Consider the following 18,731-nt stretch of genomic DNA (forward strand, 5'->3'; position numbering starts at 1 on the left):
TATTACTCTGCCAGAAAAAAAGGTGGAAAGTGGCACTTGCAAATTATGTACTATTCTGGTCTTGTGCATAACTTACTTCCTCATGAATCTTTGTCAAAACCAGAACAATTTCAAAATTGTAGTGTGTCTGATTCATTGAGGGAGGGTATAGGAAAAAAATTACTCATGTGAGATTTTTTACTACTGTCTGTCTCGGTTCCCCACCAAAGTCAAGAGACACACAGCTCTGTGAAGAACCTTCAAGCTCTTTACAGGAGTGCGTGTAAGTAACACTTTAATGTTAATATCAAGGCATTTTGGACAGTAATCATGGACTGAGCTAGCTGTTCTAAGGTAAAAGGACTTGCTTTAAGTAAACTGCTGTCACCATACTGATTAGAGAGTCTATTCCTAAAGTCTGTGAAACAATTTACTCCTAAACTGTCCCAAAAGTATGTATAGATGTAAGAGAGGGACTGTGTAATCTCATATGTTCCCTTCCTTCCTCACACTGGAATTTTCTGTGTTTTGTAGAGTTGATTTGGCAATAGGCAAATTGCCATTTGTTTTTCCCAAACTGTGCCTACATTCCTTCCTGTGTTTTAAGGGAAGAATATGTCTGTGGGTTTGTTTCATCACAGCTTCCTAACACAGCCTTTAGAGTTGTGAGAAAATTTGATTTCTTGTTCTATGTCCCTTCCATAGCTGCCCATATTCTATGGCTGCACACAACACATTCTCTGTGTCCTTTTCTGAGTGCCCAGCTTATTCCAATACAACCTGTGCTGTCAATTAGGAAACACAAGGAGAGGTTCATCTTCCCAGGCTTTGGATAGCTCTGAGTAACCCAGACACTTTTCACAGTGAGCTAAAGTTCTCATAGAATGCAATCCATCTTCTGGGAGGGTGGACTTTTAAAACAGGTGTGAAGTAATGGTTCTGGGAAGCTGCCCTTTTCTCTTCATTGACATATAGACAGCTCAGATGTGGACATCACAGAATCACTGAAAACTTGGGTTGGAAGAGCCCTTTTAAAAGATCATCGAGTCCAACTTCCAGTGTTATAGACATCTCAAATTAGATGGCATTTAATCAATTTATGGCATCCTAAAATACTTGTAACATCTTGCAGTGTTCAGAATTATCCCAAGCTATCTATTTTCAATACATGAAGAAAAAAAGATCTCACTCAGTTGCTATTTTTGCTTGTTTGTTTTTCCTTGTGTATTAATTATATTTGCACTGCTGTATTGTTTAGTATTTCAAGTTCCTATGAGCACATATATGATTAAATCTTTTAGTCACCTCTTCTGTTTAATTGTTTAGTACCATTTACCTTCCTTCCTCATGCAGTTAAAAGCAAATAATGTGAACTTGAGAAATTATGAGGGTGTCAATGAAACCCTGGGGATAGCTGCAGTAATGTTGCTGCATTTTTGATTGGGCTTTTATTTTTCTGTTGAATGCCCTGCATTGACCAAAGGAAATAATGTGGGACTCTTTCCTCTATTTTTGCTTTTCCTATGCCATAGTTCAGCACTGGATGTTTTTATGGTATCAAAAAAAGGGAAGTAATTTTCTTATATTTCAATGCAACTGTTCAGGCTAGAAAAGAAGGCTCCTGAAACTGACAAAAAAAGGAAATATTTGGTTTTTTTATTCTTATTATGTGCTTTCTCTTCTTTAATTCCTATATAAAATCCTGACAGGATTTATGAGGCAAAGATCACTGTGAAGCTGGGCATCAATGGGATCTAAGTTTCCCATTTAATCTAATGTTTCTTTTAATAAGACTTTGTTTTTATGTATAAGGGTCCTGCACACTAATCATAGCATAAACCTATACTATAAAAGAATTACATAACTAGCACAGACCTCATGGCTGAGCTGGAAGGACATTTTCTAGGGACTCTCGGTGCTATTTACGTATCTTCTGCTTCCTCAAATCTGTAGCCATATCTGAAATATCACAAGCAGAATCTTAAAATGCTTTTAAATTTTTCTTGTTCATTTTAAAATGAAACTAAAAAAATACATTTTAAATATGTTGCATTAAATTCAGTACATCACAAGTCTTAAGAACTGTGGCCCAACCTCCTTGCCAGAGAAGCTCCTTTGGAAAATTTGTTTTTATAATTACTCCTGCCAGCATGCCATATGGTGGAAGAATATCATGCTTCCAGAGCTGAGTAAATATTTCCTAGAGAGGGAAACCAAAGCATAGAGAGGTTCCCCTTGGACCCAACCAAAAAATCAGTTACAGAAGCAGAACTAGAGCACAAGAGTTTCCAGCTCCCCTCTGAGGGAGTGGGAGCTTTTAATCACTAGAAGCTATGGTGGAAAGAGATTGGCAGTTCAGAGCAAGGAAAGCTTTCCAAGAACAATTATTTCCTTATGCTACATAAATAATAGTAGCAGGTCCCACCTTAGTTCATGTTACAGCACAGAAGAAAAAGTATTTTGCTTCAGACTACAATTGAAATGAAGGTTTTTTTCTTGTCACCCTCCTGTTAGAATTCCTAACTGCACTGAATAGCTTCAGGAAAGATTTTGTGATTTATGTTTTTAAGAGGAATCATCCCAGAAAGCTCTCAAAGTTTACTATTTCTTTAAGTTCTGAATTAACCTCTTTAGTGATGCCAAGAATTTATTTCTACCTCTAAGCCAGAGTATTATTTTCCTTTCCAAAGCATTCACAGCTGTTTAAGTACTTGGTGATATAAGAATGTTCAGCCTTTTTAGGTTTACACTTTTTTTAGACATTCTTTTTAGGTTTAGAGTTTTCATCCTTTGAGCGATTCTCCTGTACTGAATGCTGAATATCTATGCCTGTTGCTGATGCCTTAGGTGGGGAAAATTGAGGTGTCAGACAAGCCACAGAAATTTTGAGCCTGACTCTTACCTGGAAAATTTAAGCTTAGAGATGGGCTCTTGAGGTGATGAGAATGCTCCCTTTGTGACTTTCAGTGACCATGGAGAGACATCTGAGCATCCATGCCACAGGCTCCAAAATTCACTGTGTCCTTACAATGCCTTTCCTGCCTTAAAGCTCTGAGTTCATGCAGGTTAGGGACAAACCTACCACGTGTGTTCTGAGTACTGCAGGGATCTCATGCAACAGCATTGAATCTGCTCAGAAAAGCAGACTTTTTGATTCAAGTTCTGTCCACATTTTGCAAGTCTACAGGCTACCAGTCCAGAAGTACTTTTATTAAAATCTAAGGATGCAGTCATGCCAAAGTCCCAGTCACATACTGCAGCCATTTACAGAACGCTTATAAGTATTAACCCAAATTCACCATACCTATACATACAAATGCTCACAACCATGTAAAAACTGTGCCTGAAAACAGCTGTAAAATTGGTGCTGCTAAAGAAAATTCAAAATGTGTTATTTTCTTACACGGATGTTTTGGGCAGTATTAGATAAATGCTAGAATTTTTGCATTTTATTTCGTTAAGGTTCCTTAAACTAAGAAAAGAATACCAGAAGTTTTCACTGTGCAAGGCAATTTTTCTTCAACCTATAAAGAAGTTGTGGTACCACATACTGTTTAACGATCTGATCACAGAGGTACAGGATTTGCTGACAAGGTTTGCTGGCTCTGCTTGATTTCAGGATTGTAAACATCTCCTTTTTGATTATGCTTCCTAAAAATGTCTTCCAGTAGAAAGAGGACAAAGCAGACCATCCACATAAGCAGAAGGGCAGCTCTGCACATAGCAGAGCTGGAGCCGGGTGGCTCCCATGCTAACTCTCCTCCCCATTTCACTTGCAGCACCTTCCCAAACATGGTGACATCCACTTATTTCTGGGGCAGTGATTAGCTAATTTTGCTCCTGTGAAGGAGCTGTTAATTGCTCTTGTACTTCATTTACAGCTGAGTTCACTTAGGCCCTGGAGGGAAGCAATTTTCTCAGCCTTGCTAGACCCTGTGATTGTGCCAGGAATTAAGCCCACCCTGAGAGCCTACTGCCCTCTGTTAGCCTGTGCTGAAGTGGTTAAACACAGAAAACACTCAGCATTTTTCAGGATAGTACTTAGCACCATAAAGGATCAGGCTCAAGTAAGGCCAAGAAAAACCAGCACATCAGTACAAGAAGGTCCCAGAGGGATGCTTGCTCCTATGATATTGAGCTCCTGTTGCACACAAAGGAGATAATGACACAACTAGTAACTAATTACAGTGAGAAGGAGGGGTAAATGGTGCAGTGAATACTAGCGGGATTCCTATAGTCTAATGATAATAAAATACAGTATGTGTACAAAATTATAGTTTAGTTCCTGGCTACCTGCTGTGTTCAAGCTAAGCAAAAGACAAAGTAATAACTTCAGGATGGTTTTTACAAAGACAACTGTTCTCCATTTAAGATAAATTTACCATTGTTTACTTTATTTAATTAGTATCTCATTTGTTCTAGAATGTTAAAATGCTAATATGCATATGAATTGACCTTGCATCTTTGGACAAATTGCACTATAAATATTATATTATAAAAAACCAAGGAAAGACATGTGCACCGAACTGTCTCCCATCAAACTGAATTGAATCACAGAAATATTCTGTAATTTACATTGTGGGCATACTGGTTAAGCAGGAGAGATGGTGACAAGTACAAGGTATTAGGCAAAACTGTTGAACACAAAAGTGCTGAATGCTAAGGCTGGAAGGGACCAGAGTGAATTGTCTCTGCTCAGGCAGGATGAGCCCAGAGTATATGGCACAGGATTGCATCCAGGTGGTTCTTGAGTATGGCCAGTGAGGGAGATTCTACAACATCTCTGGCATCCTTTCCCAGCGCCTGGTCACTCTCACAGTTAGGAGAGGCTGGAATGATTGCTGTCTCGAGACATTTAGGGGTGCATGTGTGTGGGGAAAGGGCAGGTTAAGCCTTGCCCTGGTGAGGCAGTGCCTTGCCCTGCACCCCCAGCCCCAGAGCCTGTATCACAGCCTGGCAGTGCCAGTCACTGGCACGCTGGAGGCAGTGCTGTACACCCCACCCCTGGAGCCCCTTACCCGGCTCCTAAGTGGCTAAATGACTACAGGTCCCACCTGCAGGAAGAGCCAAGGGGTGTTTAAAGTGGAACATGAGGCAAGCATGTCTTGACTCTACCTCCTCTTGGAATTTCTCAGCTGCACACCACTGGAACCCAGGAATGGTAGTTATGTGGCTCCCCTTCTTATATTTTATGCCTTTCTGTCTTTCTGTTTCTAATTCTTTCTTCTCAGAACTTTTGTGTAACTTAACGTCAAAAAGGCTTAGAGGTTAATGCTTTGAGAAGTGTTTTTTGTTGACTGAATGTTGCACTAAATCTTTTGCCAAAGATTTCTCTGTTTTTCTAAAGTTGCCAATAAAGTTTTTTAGTTGTTTTGACCTCTTGAGAATATCTTCTCCATATTTGTGGCGTGTGTCTAACTCAGAGCTCACATGAACAACTGTAAGCCCTTTTAAAAGCCATATTGAGCAAGGTTTTTGGGGACCTTACAAGAGTAAAGTTCTGGTGGAACTTCCTGTGCATCAGTTTCTGCCCATTGGCTCTTGTCCTGTTGCTTGGCATCACTGAGAAGAGCCTGGCTTCATCCTCTTGACACCTTCCCTTCAGATACTTGTATACATTGATGAAATTCTCCTCTCAGTGATCTCTTCTCAAGGCTGAACAGGTTCATGTCCCTCAGCATGTCCTCCTAAGAGAGATGCTCCAGTTCCCTTATCATCTTCATAGCCCTTCACTGAGCCTTTTTCTGGAGCTCCACATCTCTCTTGCACTGAGGAGCCCAGAACTGGACATAGAACTCCAGATGTGCCTCACCAGGGCTGAGCAGAGGGGCAGTGCAGGAATTGAGAGATGTACACCATGCTATGCAAGCAAAGAGTTTATTATACTAGTCACCAGTATTTATAGTTCTCTGATTTCCATACGAAATTTTCCACTCGGACCCCTTTGCCTTTGTTCCCGTAGCAACATAATCTTTTTGGTTATCCTGTCACATTCTTGCACCAACAATGTCCTTGTTACATCTTCTCTTGTCAGAGCAGCCAGAGTGACCAGACATGGTGTCTTCACTTTTGATCTTGCCTTGAGTTTATCTCTCCCACAGCTTCCACTGTACCAGGGCCAAGAGGTTGGTGGTGTTACCCAGCTCAGCTTCTGTAGCTGTCTGATCTTCCACAGGGCAGGATCACCTCCCTCAGCCTGCTGTGAATGTTCTTCCTAATGCACCCCAGGATGCCACTGGCCTTCTTGGCCATGAGGCACACTGCTGGCTCACGGACAGCTTGTTGTATATGGACCAATTTGTAGGTGTGCTATCCCAGGAGAGACCCAAAGAAGGAATGGTGCCTCTGAGGCACACTTTCTTTGCTCTGTACTAACCTACCTCCACCTGGAGAAGCTGTGCTTCATTCCCCATCCCTGGGCAGTGTGCACATGCTGCTTCACCAGCTCCTTCCTCCCTGGCAGCTGCTCTGGCTGCTCCCCACAGATGGGGCTATCAATAGGAGATTTCTGTGCTCCTCTCTTTCCCTTCTTGGTGCCTACAAGGCAAAGCTAGTGTCTCTGGGAGCAGTGGGTGCTACAGGAGGTAGCATACACACACTGACACCCTCACACACACATACATGTGCCTTTGAGCTATACATACATACGTACATACATACATGCATACATAGCTAATGAGAAATCAAAGCGTGCAAAACATAAAAGGACAAAAGATAGAAATCTTCCTAGATTCATCTCTTCGATATTTATATCTGTGACATTGGGGACAAAAATTATGGTCTCATGTGTGATGGTTCAGCCCCATGTGAGTCAGACCTGCATGTTTTGCAGTGTGAAGAAGTATCAGACAGCCACTTAAAAGCATATTGTTCTCAGTAGTGTGACCCTGTAAATAACAGTGTTTTTCTTTATCTTTCCTTTTAGTTTGAGCCATTGCAGTGTCAGCAACAATCAGAAGAAAATGCAAAAATTCATCTCAATAGCTTGGAACGCATGGGAAATTTTTATATCTGAAAGGAGGCCTGGCTGGAAGTATCAGATGCAGCTTTTTGCAGTTTGCTCTGCAGTTGGCGTCCTCTCCAGCTTTCTATTTTTCCTTAGCATGCACTTTACCTTGGCACAGCACTCTTTGGGGCCCTTACTGATTTCTGGATTAATCTGGATTTTGCTTTCTATCATGCTCTTCTGTTTCAAGCACCTGCGTTGTTTTAGTGTTCTGTTCCTCCTTTCTTGTGGACTGAAAAATGGCAGGGATGCTCTTATTACTGCTGGCATGGGTGTTGTGGTGGCCAGCAACATTCAAAATATTTTTCACAATCTAAAGGTTCTGGCAGACAGTATAACCTGTCATTTAAAGCACGAGCAATTTGCCTTGATAAAATATTATGTTGAAGCAATAAAATGGATTTATGAGGTGGCCAAGCTTCCTGCTGAGCTACCTAAAGAAATAGTGGTCCTAAAGCACAAATTCACACCATCTTATTCAATTTCAGATGATGCATTAAAACAAGAGCTAAATGACACAGAGCAAGAAATCCAGAGAATTGCTAACCAGATATCTTTTATGTTGACTATACTGCCCTATATAGGTCAGAAGGTATTGCCTATATTTGGATTTTTTCTAGTTTCTTTTGGAACTGGCCTTTTTATTAAAAAATTTGTGGGCTCTCATAGTACCAAATTTAAGAATACTTATATCACAAAACAGTTCATTGCATTTGATGAGTGCCAAAAGCAACAGCAAAGACCTTGTGTTCTGCCACTTAACAGAAAAGAGAGAAAAGATTACGTGACAATCCCATCCTTCTTCTTCACAAGAAAGGACAGGAAAAAAATGCTATGTTCTTTTCTCCCCGTAATTATTCATCTTTGCATTTGGCTTCTGTTTGCTGCAGTAGATTCTTTGTTTTATTTGTTAATTATTTCTGTGAACAAATATCTCCAGGAAGTACCGGATCTAGACATTCAACTCAGTCTCCTTCAGAATGTAAGTACTTATCAGTACCATATATATTTCTTAGTTTAGTGTTGAAAAATTTCCCTTCATCTTCAGCATCTGCAAGAGCAGATATATAGCAATGAGCCATCAATTCTTTCCTGGAATATCATTCATTTCAAAAAGAGCCATTGCCTCTACAAATAAGTATGTTGGATGGAACCAGACAGTTCTTTCCAGAGCATTGTCATATTTCTGGAGAATGGTAAATTTTAGAAGAAGTACTTTCATTCTTCCATTTATATATATGAAGGAAAACAGAAGCTTAAAATTGGAAATTCACAAAACTGACATTTGTGAAGCACTACTTTTATAGTCAAAAGTCACTGTGACACTGATGTAAGAGATGATGCTTACCTTTCTTTAACTGAGTAGTGTGAGAAGCTCATTTGCATGCATGGGCACACACACTCGAAATAATGGTTTGTTGCCAAAATCTCCAGGTTCCTCTAGCAAGAGTAGCAGCAGCATAGAGAACCATAGATTGACTAGGTTGGAAGATAAGTCTGGAGGCATCAAGACCAACCTCATGCTCAAAACAAGGACAACTGGTTAGAGCATGGTGCTAGTAACACCCAGGCTGTGGGTTTGAGCCTCATATGGGCCATTCACTTAACAGCTGGACTTGATGATTCTTGTGGGTCTCTTCTAACTCAGAATATTCTGTGATTCTGTGTCAAACTTCAGAGACAGATCAGATTGCACAGGATATTGTCTGAATATTCTTAAAGGTGAAGATTTTACCGCTGGAGTGATGCCTTTAGTCAAAGTAAAGCTATCTGGTTTGATAGCTCAAGAATTATTCATTCTAACCAAATCAAGCAAGGGCAGCAGGAGGCCTGCATGGATGAGCAAGGAGCTCCTGAAAAAGCACAGAATAGGTGAAAGAAGGGACAATGATCCCAGGAGGAATGAGATACACCGTCTGACTGTGTAAGGATGGGGGCAGAAAAGCCAAAGCCCACCTGGAGCTGAATGAGGTGAGGCAGGTGAAAGGCAGCACAAAGGTCCATAAGCAGCAAAAGAAAGACCTCTGTCTTTCTTTTGTAGGTCTGCTGTGAAGATCAGGAGGGTCTTGGTGGCAGCAAAGGACATAGAAAGCCCAAGATACTGAATGCCATCTTCAAGCTGTGCCTTTACTAGGAAGACCAGCCTTTAGGAATCCCAGGCCTTTGAGATAAGGGCAAGTGTGGAGCAAGGAAGATTTACCCTCGGTGGAGGAGAATCAAGTTAGGGCACCTCTAGGCAAATGTACAACCATGGCACCTGATGGGAGGCAGACATAGATGCTGAGGATGCTGGTTGATGTCACTGCAAGGTCACTTCTGATTGTCTTTGAAACATCATGGGTCCTGGGAGAGGCTCTCTGAGAGTGGAAGAAAGCAGATGTTACTCCCAGCTTCAAGAAGGGGAAGGAGGAGGATCCAGAGAACTACAGTCTGGTCATACTCACCTTTATCCCTGGAAAGGTGACAGAGGATATAATCATGGAATCTATTTTCATACATGTGAAGGTCAAGAAATCTATTAGGAGTATTTAGCATGGATTTATAAAGGCTAGATCATACTTGACCAATCTAACAGTTTTCTATGATAAAAACACTGGATTGCTGAATGAAGGGAGAATAGAGGATGCTGACTGTGCTTTTATTAGGCTTCCACTGCTGGAACACTAAAACAACATCTTCATTGACAATCTGATGAAGTGTGGGCTACATAAAAGGAGAATGACATGGACTGAAAATTGATTGAACTCTTGGACTCAAAAAGTTCTGACTTGTGGTACATAGCCATTTCTGATGTCTCCCAGGAGTAGACATTGGAACTCATACTATTTAACCTCTTCATTAATGACATGCAAAGACAATCACATTGTAGCCACACGAGTCTGCAGACTCTATAGAACTGGGCAGAGTGTCTGAAACACGAGTGGATTGTGCTGTCATTCAGAAGAGAACTGGGCCAAGAGGAACCTCACAATGTTCAGCAAAGGAACATGCCATGTCTTGCAGTCTTAAAGAGAAGTAACTCCATGCACTTAACATGTTGGGAGCTAACTGACTGGGAGGTGGCTTTGCACAAAAAGGCCCTGAAAGTGGGATATCAAGTTGACCACAAGCCTGCAGTGTGCTCTTATGGCAAAGAAAGTGCTAATTTGGGCTGCATTAGGCAGAGCATTGCCAGCAAGCTGTAGGATGTGATCCTTCCTCTCTGCTTAGCATTGATGAGACTCAGTACAAGAAGGGCATGTAATGGAGGGAGGAGTCAAGGAAAGGGTCAGGAAGATTATTAAGGTCTAAAGCATCACATGAGAAGAGGTGGGGACTGTTCAGGCTGAAGGATAGATGGGTCAAGGAGGTTTTATAAGTGTGTGTAAATAAGTGATGGGGGTGGGTGTAAGAAAGAGGAACCAGACACAGGAAAACATTCTTCAGTGAAAGGGTTGTCAAGAATTGGAATGGGCTGCTCAAGGGAGTAATGGAGTAACTATTTCTAGAAATGTTCAAGAAACAACTCAATAGTTTAGTTTTTATGGTGTTGTTTGGTCAAAGATTGGACTCAATGATCTTGGAGATATTTTCCAACCTTAATTGTTCTATGATTCTCTGAATTTCAGCAGTGCACAGTGCAGAGAGAAGAGAAAATTAGGACAAATTGAAGGAAATACTTTTTTTTTTATGTTTACTCTTCAGGTGATCAAACAATAGAACAAGTTTCTGAGATAGGCTGTGGGATCTCCCTTCCTGGAGATAAGAAGAACCTAACTGATCACAACTGTAATCAACCTGTTGTAGCCTCACCATTTGCTGTGTACTGTTGTAGCCTCACCATTTGCTGTGTACTGTTGTAGCTTCACCATTTGCTGTGTACTGTTGTAGCCTCACCATTTGCTGTGTACTGTTGTAGCCTCACCATTTGCTGTGTACTGTTGTAGCTTCACCATTTGCTGTGTACTGTTGCGTGTGGTTTTGCCTGTGTTTCTATTCTTTGTCAAGGTATACACACAACAGTATCCTCTTCTCATGACCTGCTTGACATGGCCTTGGGTGTGACCCAAGTTAGGGCAAAGGAGCTTAGTCCCACTACCCATGGACAGAAGTCCTGAGCCTGACCATGTCTGGCTGATTCAGGAGTCCCGTACTATGAATTTGCTCTCTTTATGTGCATTGTTCACTCCTGTGCAAAGCTGGTTGACTCCTTCAAAACAGAAAACTAATGCCATCATAGATTGTTTCTAGCTCTCCAAGGAAAGCTAATTACATTAAAATGTAAAATTTAATCTCAACAGATTTGTTAAATCAAGCCTCAGGGCTGCTGATCTCAGGGAGTCCAGGAAGCTGGGTGAGAGAGAAAGTCAGAAAGAGTCAGAGACTTGAGATGTTTATTAATTAGTATGAACAATAAAGCTCTTCATGCACTGGTACCCCTGTTTCATATTGAGTTCCTAATGAAGATTTTCCTTGCCTATACATCATTCCAGTTTAGGGATAAAATGTCCTGAGATAGTTTGGAACAAGATAATGTCAAGGAAAGGTTAACAGGCTGAAGATGAGTAGCGTGCTTTGGGAACTTGATTTCTCCAATGAAAATCTAACAGAAGTGTCTGGCCTCTGTAGGGTGATTAGAAAAGCCACGAGGAAGAGCTTATTATTCCTCTGACATGATCAGAAAAGAGGCTGGGTGGTTTGGTGTCCCTACAGTGTTCTTACACACAGAACAGAAAGTTGCCTGCCAGTATGGTCCCAGCAGCGTGTCTAATTTACCCTTCTTATTGAGCATTTCAGTCCACAAGCAGTGAAAGACATCAGCTAAGCAAGGGCAGCTCCAAGAGGAGGTCAGGCAGCCTCGTTTGTGTGACAGCCTTTGGTCAGAGCACTGCCTGGGCCAGTGTGTGGCTGCAGAGAGGGGACAGGGCTTAATGCCTTGTGGGCATGGCTGGATTGTGGTTCTCTGCCACCCACAACATCACTGCAGGTGTGGTTTCAGGGCGAAGAAAGGGTGATCACCCCTGCATGTGCAACATTTTTGCCTCCCTCTGTCCATCAGGAAGGTTGTCAGGATCAGCCCTGCCCTGCCTCCCTTTCCTCTGCTGCCCATTGCCTTCCTGTCCGTCCAAGGCTTGACTCAGGCATGCAGTGCTGAAAAGCTGCACTGGTGCTAAAGGCTGCAGGGAGCAGAGCAGCAGAGGCGAGCCCGAGCCCAGCCAAGTCTGAGCTGAGCTGAGCTGAGCTGAAAGGAGCTGAGTGGAGCTGGGTGGAGCAGTCAATAGCGCCAGGGCCAGTACTGGAAGCAGCTGCACAGATTTGACTGACCCCTCCAAAGCGGTGGCACAGTGTGGCAGGGACAATCTTGCTTTCAGAGGTTTGTCTGTCATTGTTTTCTGCTGCCTCGGGCTCAGGGCTGCAGAGAGTGCAATAGTGAGTGCCTGCCACCTTGTTTTTGTCGGGAGACAGCCATGTGGTGCTGGGCATAGGAAGAGCCACCGTCTTGGCTTTGTCCCAGGGCCATGTGGAGCTAAGTTGAGATGGTGAATGCCTTTTGTAGGTAAAAAAACACCTTCTCTTTTTATATACTTTTGTTAATAATATTGCTGCTGTTACTGTGCATCTCTTATTCCATTGCTTGCTGCTTTCAGTAACTTGCTATCTCAACCCACAATCTCTGCCTTTGTTCCTCTCTTACTGGAAGAGGAGAGGCTTAATTGAGTTTAATTTCTGGCTGGTGTTAAACCACCATGGTGTGGAAGCACTGCTGATCATGTGCTGAGACAAAACCAAAGGGACAGACACTCTGTTCTGCAGTTTTACTCTCAATGAAGGACCCCCCAACAGGGTAGCTGAGCAGAGTCTTAGGAGTGGAAAAATATTAAACCATTAAAACCAGATTAGCTAAATATTTCCCAATCAGAACCAATGAGAAGGTAAGTTTGTAATGGTCCAAAATGCTGGACATGGTCCCAAGAGAAATCATGAAAATAGAGTCCAAAATATTTATAAATAGCCAAAAAATATACTGGTTTGAGCATACTGTATATAGACACTAGGTGGTCTAGATAACCAATATAACCAATATATAACCAATATATAACCAATATATAACCAATGCTTTTTTCCCCTTTTCTTGTACAGAAAAATGAGAAAAGCTATATAATTTCTATGAAAGAGCATATTGCAAAGACTGATTCTTTCAAGATCCCTTTGTTTAAGCATAACTGCATCCCTCATCCAGAGCTCGCTCTCTCCACAACATGGATTCAGCTTGGAGTCATCATCTTCTTCTTAATAATTTTTGGGTTATTCTCTGGCCTCCTGACCCAACTCAAAATACTCGTGTCAAATTCCTTTTATCCTGATACCGAGATGAAACGGATACACTATTTGCATGCAAAATTACTCAAAAAAAGAGCAAAGCTACAAGAGAAAACTGGGAAGAACATGTTTGCAAGAATGGTAAGCCATGAGCTCTGGGGAAAAAAATAAATCTTCTCACTGGGTGGTAGCCAGATCCAGGAAATACTTAAACACTTATTAACTTCAATTATGTGCTAATAGACTTTCCCCAGTGCTGAGGAGCCAGAGACACATTGCCTAATGGTAAGATTAGATCATCTAATTGTTCTGTTCTGTACTTCAGCACACATGCCTTAGACATGACATTGGTATGCTCAAATGACTATGTGCTGGCAAGAAAATACTTTTTAGATTCAGAGTCGTCCAGAAAAGAAACTTTGTTTTCACGAGCGTATGAAAAGCATTTAGAGTATTCCTACAATCTAGACAGCAAGTGCTAGGCAGTAAGAGCAGCCCTAAATGTAAAGAAAGATGTTCTGGTATTGCTTAGCAAAATATAAGGTGATATATTTCTGTTTTAAAACACAATGTGATTGCAAATACCATTAGGATACAGAACTTTTTGCTTGCAAAAACATTTATCCTATGCATACACATATATTTATATTTATATTTGCATTTACATTTTTATTTATATGTATATACACACACAAACACACTAATGAAACAACTAACACACGTGCATATACCTATGGCATATCCAGATGGAAGCTGCAGACACAGTTTGTTTAAGTTTGGTTTTTTAACAGCCTTCAATACTGACTATACAGGTTATTCGTGTCTGGGTGATCTTAACTCAGTAATACGATCATGTAGATCATATTTCTATCTTTCCAGGTCAACTTTTGGTTTCCAATACTCAAGGCAAGAGAGGCAGTGAGGAAGAAAGAAAGGAGTGTAGCAGAATGACAGGATGATGTGAAAATGACCAAGCAAATCTTTGGATATGACTGAGATGCTTTAGCTCCACCTGTGTTTTGAACCATTTTTCCTATGGAATGTCAATTCGAAAATGTAAAAATCTCACACTCAAAGGCTGAGCAGCAGTATTTTGGAAAATATGTCATTGTGGATAGTATGCAGCTTACCACATATTGCTCTGGATTGCATTAACAGTTGTTTTTCAACTTGGGATTTCCATTGTCTGGTACTTGAGAAAATCATGGATGATCTGCTCTTCTGTCTAAAAGCAATAAACCTGTTTGGAGCTTTTAGGACTACAGCAGAAAGCTCTTTGGATTGAGCTAACAGAGGACATAATGGCAGCAGCAGGTTTGTCTTCTTCATGTTTGCCAGACACTGAAGATAGAAGACACAGCAGAGGCTGTCCTTTGCCTTCTGGAATGGCCAAGAACTGGGACTTAGATGTTTCTAGACATTTTTATCTATTTCTCAAGCCCTTCAGCCTGGATCAATGCCATCCCTAGCTTCTAGTCTCTTACCTAGTCTCCCACCCAGAATTCCTTACTTGGTCTTACTCTCCCACTTCCACATATCCATGGACTGTATCACTTGTGCAGATTGTTTGATGCCTTTGATAATCACGAGAGAGGTCATGTAAAAGGTAGACGTGAGAATGGTCACAAGAGCTAGAATAGAGAGGAATCAGGTGCTGTGGGTACAAACAAGGTGTCTTTAAAGGGTGGGACATGTAAGTAGAGATGAACAATATTTCAAATTTTGCAGACCACAGAAGCTTGCAGAAGGGACAAAAATGGGCTTAATTATGTTGCATAAGCACCATTGACTTCAGTGAAATAAAACTGAGCCAATAGTGAAGTGCTTCACCTATTCAACCAGCATTGGTGATGTGACCTCCATATGATACAAGAACAAATGCAAAATGTCTAAAGACGTAGGAATGACTTATGTAGCTTTAGAGATTTAATGTAGAGCTAAAAAATGTACCCAACAGGCACTGTATTTCTGATTTTCAGCCACAGCCAACCTCCTTTTTTAGTCTGAATAATAGGAAATTCTACTCTCTTCCTCTATAATACATGCATGGTTTCAGGACAGCCATTGATCAATGTCCCGGTTATCTGAATGAATTAAGACTTAAAACTCTCCACTAGCAAGATTCAGAAGTTATTTTCCACTTAAACCACTGAAAAACACAAAGACTCTTTTTTCTTGGGTGTTCCAAAATCTCACTTCTCCATGCATGCAGGTGTTTCAGGTTGCTCATGTGACAACAATTTGTCTCTGGGAAATGGTGTTGGATTAAAGCCATGCATTATTGAGGGTTGAGCTGAATGTCTCTGAAAGGCCTCACTATGTCCTTTTTGCTAAAGTGGGACAGCCCTGAATAGTAGCAGGATGTCAGCTTGTATTTTAGGTTCTACTGTCAAGCACCAGTAGCAAAAAGCAATCTGGTGAGAGAGAAGCAATTAGAAGGTTGCTGTAAATTTGGACTCACAGAACAGAATAGCTATCCAGGTACTATTGATAAGAAGATTACACTCTTGTTATCATTGCAGATGAAAGGGCAAGAGTTACATGTTAATAAGAGCTGAATATATTTGGCAGAGTTCTGACTAATTGCTGGCAGGAGTTGGATATACTCCTCTTAATCCCAAAAGACAAGCTGGTGAGAAGCCCAAATATGGGGGCAACCACAAAACACCATGCACTTATCATCAGGAGGAAAACTGTTTTGGAGTTTCTTGCCTTCCCTGTTAGGTGGTGTTGCCTCTCAGAGTAACTTTTCACTCTCCTGTTCTACAAGGAGCAAGCAAAAGCTTTGCAAGGAATGGTTCATCAAAATGACTCAGATGTTGGTCAATCATTGGGAGAGATGCCTATATCTGTTAGGATTTTAAGTTCTGTAGTACACTCTCAGGACAATGCCATGTCTGCATTTTTCATTTCCTGAAGAAAATTCAGCCAATGTTGAATGTTGACCCACCGCCCACTCCCCCCCCCCCCCCCCCCAACTGTCAGGACAATTAAATATTGTTTAGAGTGCCCTTCAAACTGATAAACAATCCTTCTTGGGTAACTGTGGATTCTGGTGAGAGCGAGGGAAAACAGCAGTTTGGGTTTTCCCAAGCTACTCAAAGGATAACAGAAGGGAAAGAATTAATAACAAAGTTTAGCACCTGGTGTTGTGGACAGGAGGAATGCGTGAGAAACATGATATTCTGGTCAAAGCATGTTTACAAGAGATGTTGCCTTCCTTGGACCAATGAGCTTATTCTAGCCTTTGGTTCAGCGAACCAGTCTATAAAAATGTGCCTACTCCTGCAGTAAATCACTTCTACTTTCTGGATGAAGCTTGTGTTGCTGTATTTTTTCGCTGCTCCTTTGCCTCACAGCGACAGGTAACTAATTGTAATTCTGTACAGCATGTTCATTTCTTATTAATTATTTTACCTAGATGCTTGACCCCACTACCACTGACAGAGGACATGGAAAAGCCCAATGTATTTTGCAGGTAAGACCAATCTTGAGCCATAGCAGATGTCTCAGACCTGAAGGAAAGGAAGACTTACCCCTTGTAGTTAGAGAGTACTCAAACACACAGGAGCACTCAAACATCATAAGACATGATGTTTGACATATCCATGGATATGGAGGGTGCTGGTTGATGCCACTGAAAGGTGTCTTTATATTTTGTAAAAGGTCATGGTGATCAAGAGAGATTACTGAGGACTGGAAGAAAGCATTTTCCATTCCCATTTTCAAGCAGGGCAAGAAGGAAAACCTGAGCAACTAAAGATTTGTCAGATTCATCTTAATCTGTGGGAAGGTGATGTAATAATTTCCCCTGTAGCTGCTTCTGAACATAAAGGCCAGGGAGTTGACTGTTATATCACTGAAACATAAGAAAATCTTTTTTACTATAAGGATGGTCCAACACTGGAATGGGATGCCCAGGGAGGTCATGGAATCTCCATCCTTAGAGATACTCAAAAGCCACTAGATGTGGCTCTGAGCACTTCAGAGCAGCAAGGCTGGAGCAGACATCTCTAGAGCTGCCTGGCAGCCTCAGCCAGTCTGTGATTATTGACTTTAACACAGCACATTGGAGGAAAAATACTAGATATGCACAGCAAAAGCTTGTTTTAATTTATGAATGTGCAATGCCAGCATCAAGGGGACCACCTGACAAATATTGTCACCATTATACTCTTACAAGAGTCACATAGTTCAGTGGGCTAATGCACACTTTGTTTCTGTGATCATACACATGTATACCTATATGCTGAACATGAGCTGAATGGCAGGCAAAGATCAGTTTGCTCTCCCCCCCCATCTCCTTAAACCTGGTTTATCAGGGAAAATACACATTCTGAACCTTTTTAAAAAATATTTATTTTTTCTAAATCAAGTCCAATGCCTCAAAGGCATTGAGTTTTATCTCAGTGGTAGGAAAGTTCTTATCCTGACCTACAGTACTAGACCTATTCCTTCAGCTGTCCAGTGTCTTTCTTTATCTGTACAGATGTAAAGGCAGATCTGTTGCTGCCCTGAAATTACACAGAGACATACTTCTCATTCTCTCCAGACCTTTTTTCTTTTTGTTTTCTTCCATTTGTTCCTGTAGTATGACCAGGGGAAGTCTAGGGGTTTGTTTATCTTCAGCTGTCTCCTCTGCAAGTTGTGCAGCTATTTCCTCAGCCTCTCTGTTTACCATAACCCTCAACCACAGGATTCAGTTGTTCTTTTTCTTAAAAGAAAAAAAGTCTACAAGTTACAATAAAAAAAACAGCATTACACCCACAATTATTTCTGTTCCTCTTCTTGCCTACCCTCTCCTCATATTTCCTACATTTTATTTTGGCTTTTTTCTTCTGTCATTCATAGTCTTCGTTCCTCTTTTAGTATGTTTTCTTCATCTCCAACAGATCGTTCTTTCTCATCTATAAAAGCATGCAATGCTTTTCTTTCTGCTGAGCATAAGGGAATTATAGGTGAAGTTGAAATTAAGGATTTCTATTCATTTGTGGGTGTAATAGAAATTTTTAATATTTATTAATATCACGTTACTGGACTTCATCTCCAAATGACTCTCTAGGGCTTGTCAGAAACACATTCAGCACTATGAACAGGAATCTGAGAAGTCCAGATTTGGCTTTTGACTCAATCATCCCTGTCCTTCTCTCAGCAGAACTCAACTTCCTTTTAAAACATCCTTCACTAGTGTAGGAACTGTTTGATTTACTGTGAAAAATCCTCCAATTGGATCAAATCTGGTTTGCAAAATTAATGAAAGGCTGACCTGATTGTCTTGTGAAGGTAATTCAGAGAGACACGCTGGTGCTCCTGACCCTCCTGGAGTGGAATACAAGCAAGGACATTTCCTTTCAGCAACCGTGTTTATGGACGTTTCCTTATCAGCACTCTATACCCCCCGAACCTGACTGGCTTCTACAGCCAAGCCAAGCTAAAGGCTTCTTTT

At 41.2% G+C, this 18,731-nt stretch overlaps 1 protein-coding gene across 1 annotated transcript; it reads left to right on the top strand.

Moving 5' to 3' along the window:
* Positions 1-201: 201 nt before the first annotated feature.
* On the top strand, positions 202-16,602 carry DCSTAMP (dendrocyte expressed seven transmembrane protein). The gene is made up of 4 exons (XM_014879373.2): positions 202-262; positions 6,905-7,967; positions 13,106-13,426; positions 14,165-16,602. The coding sequence occupies exons 2-4, from the start codon at positions 6,942-6,944 to the stop codon at positions 14,234-14,236; spliced, it is 1,419 nt and encodes a 472-aa protein (XP_014734859.2). The 5' UTR covers positions 202-262; positions 6,905-6,941; the 3' UTR covers positions 14,237-16,602.
* Positions 16,603-18,731: the final 2,129 nt, after the last annotated feature.

Source organism: Sturnus vulgaris, chromosome 1, assembly GCF_052056855.1.
Source record: "Sturnus vulgaris isolate bStuVul1 chromosome 1, bStuVul1.hap1, whole genome shotgun sequence".
Classification (NCBI taxonomy): Eukaryota; Metazoa; Chordata; class Aves; order Passeriformes; family Sturnidae; genus Sturnus; species Sturnus vulgaris.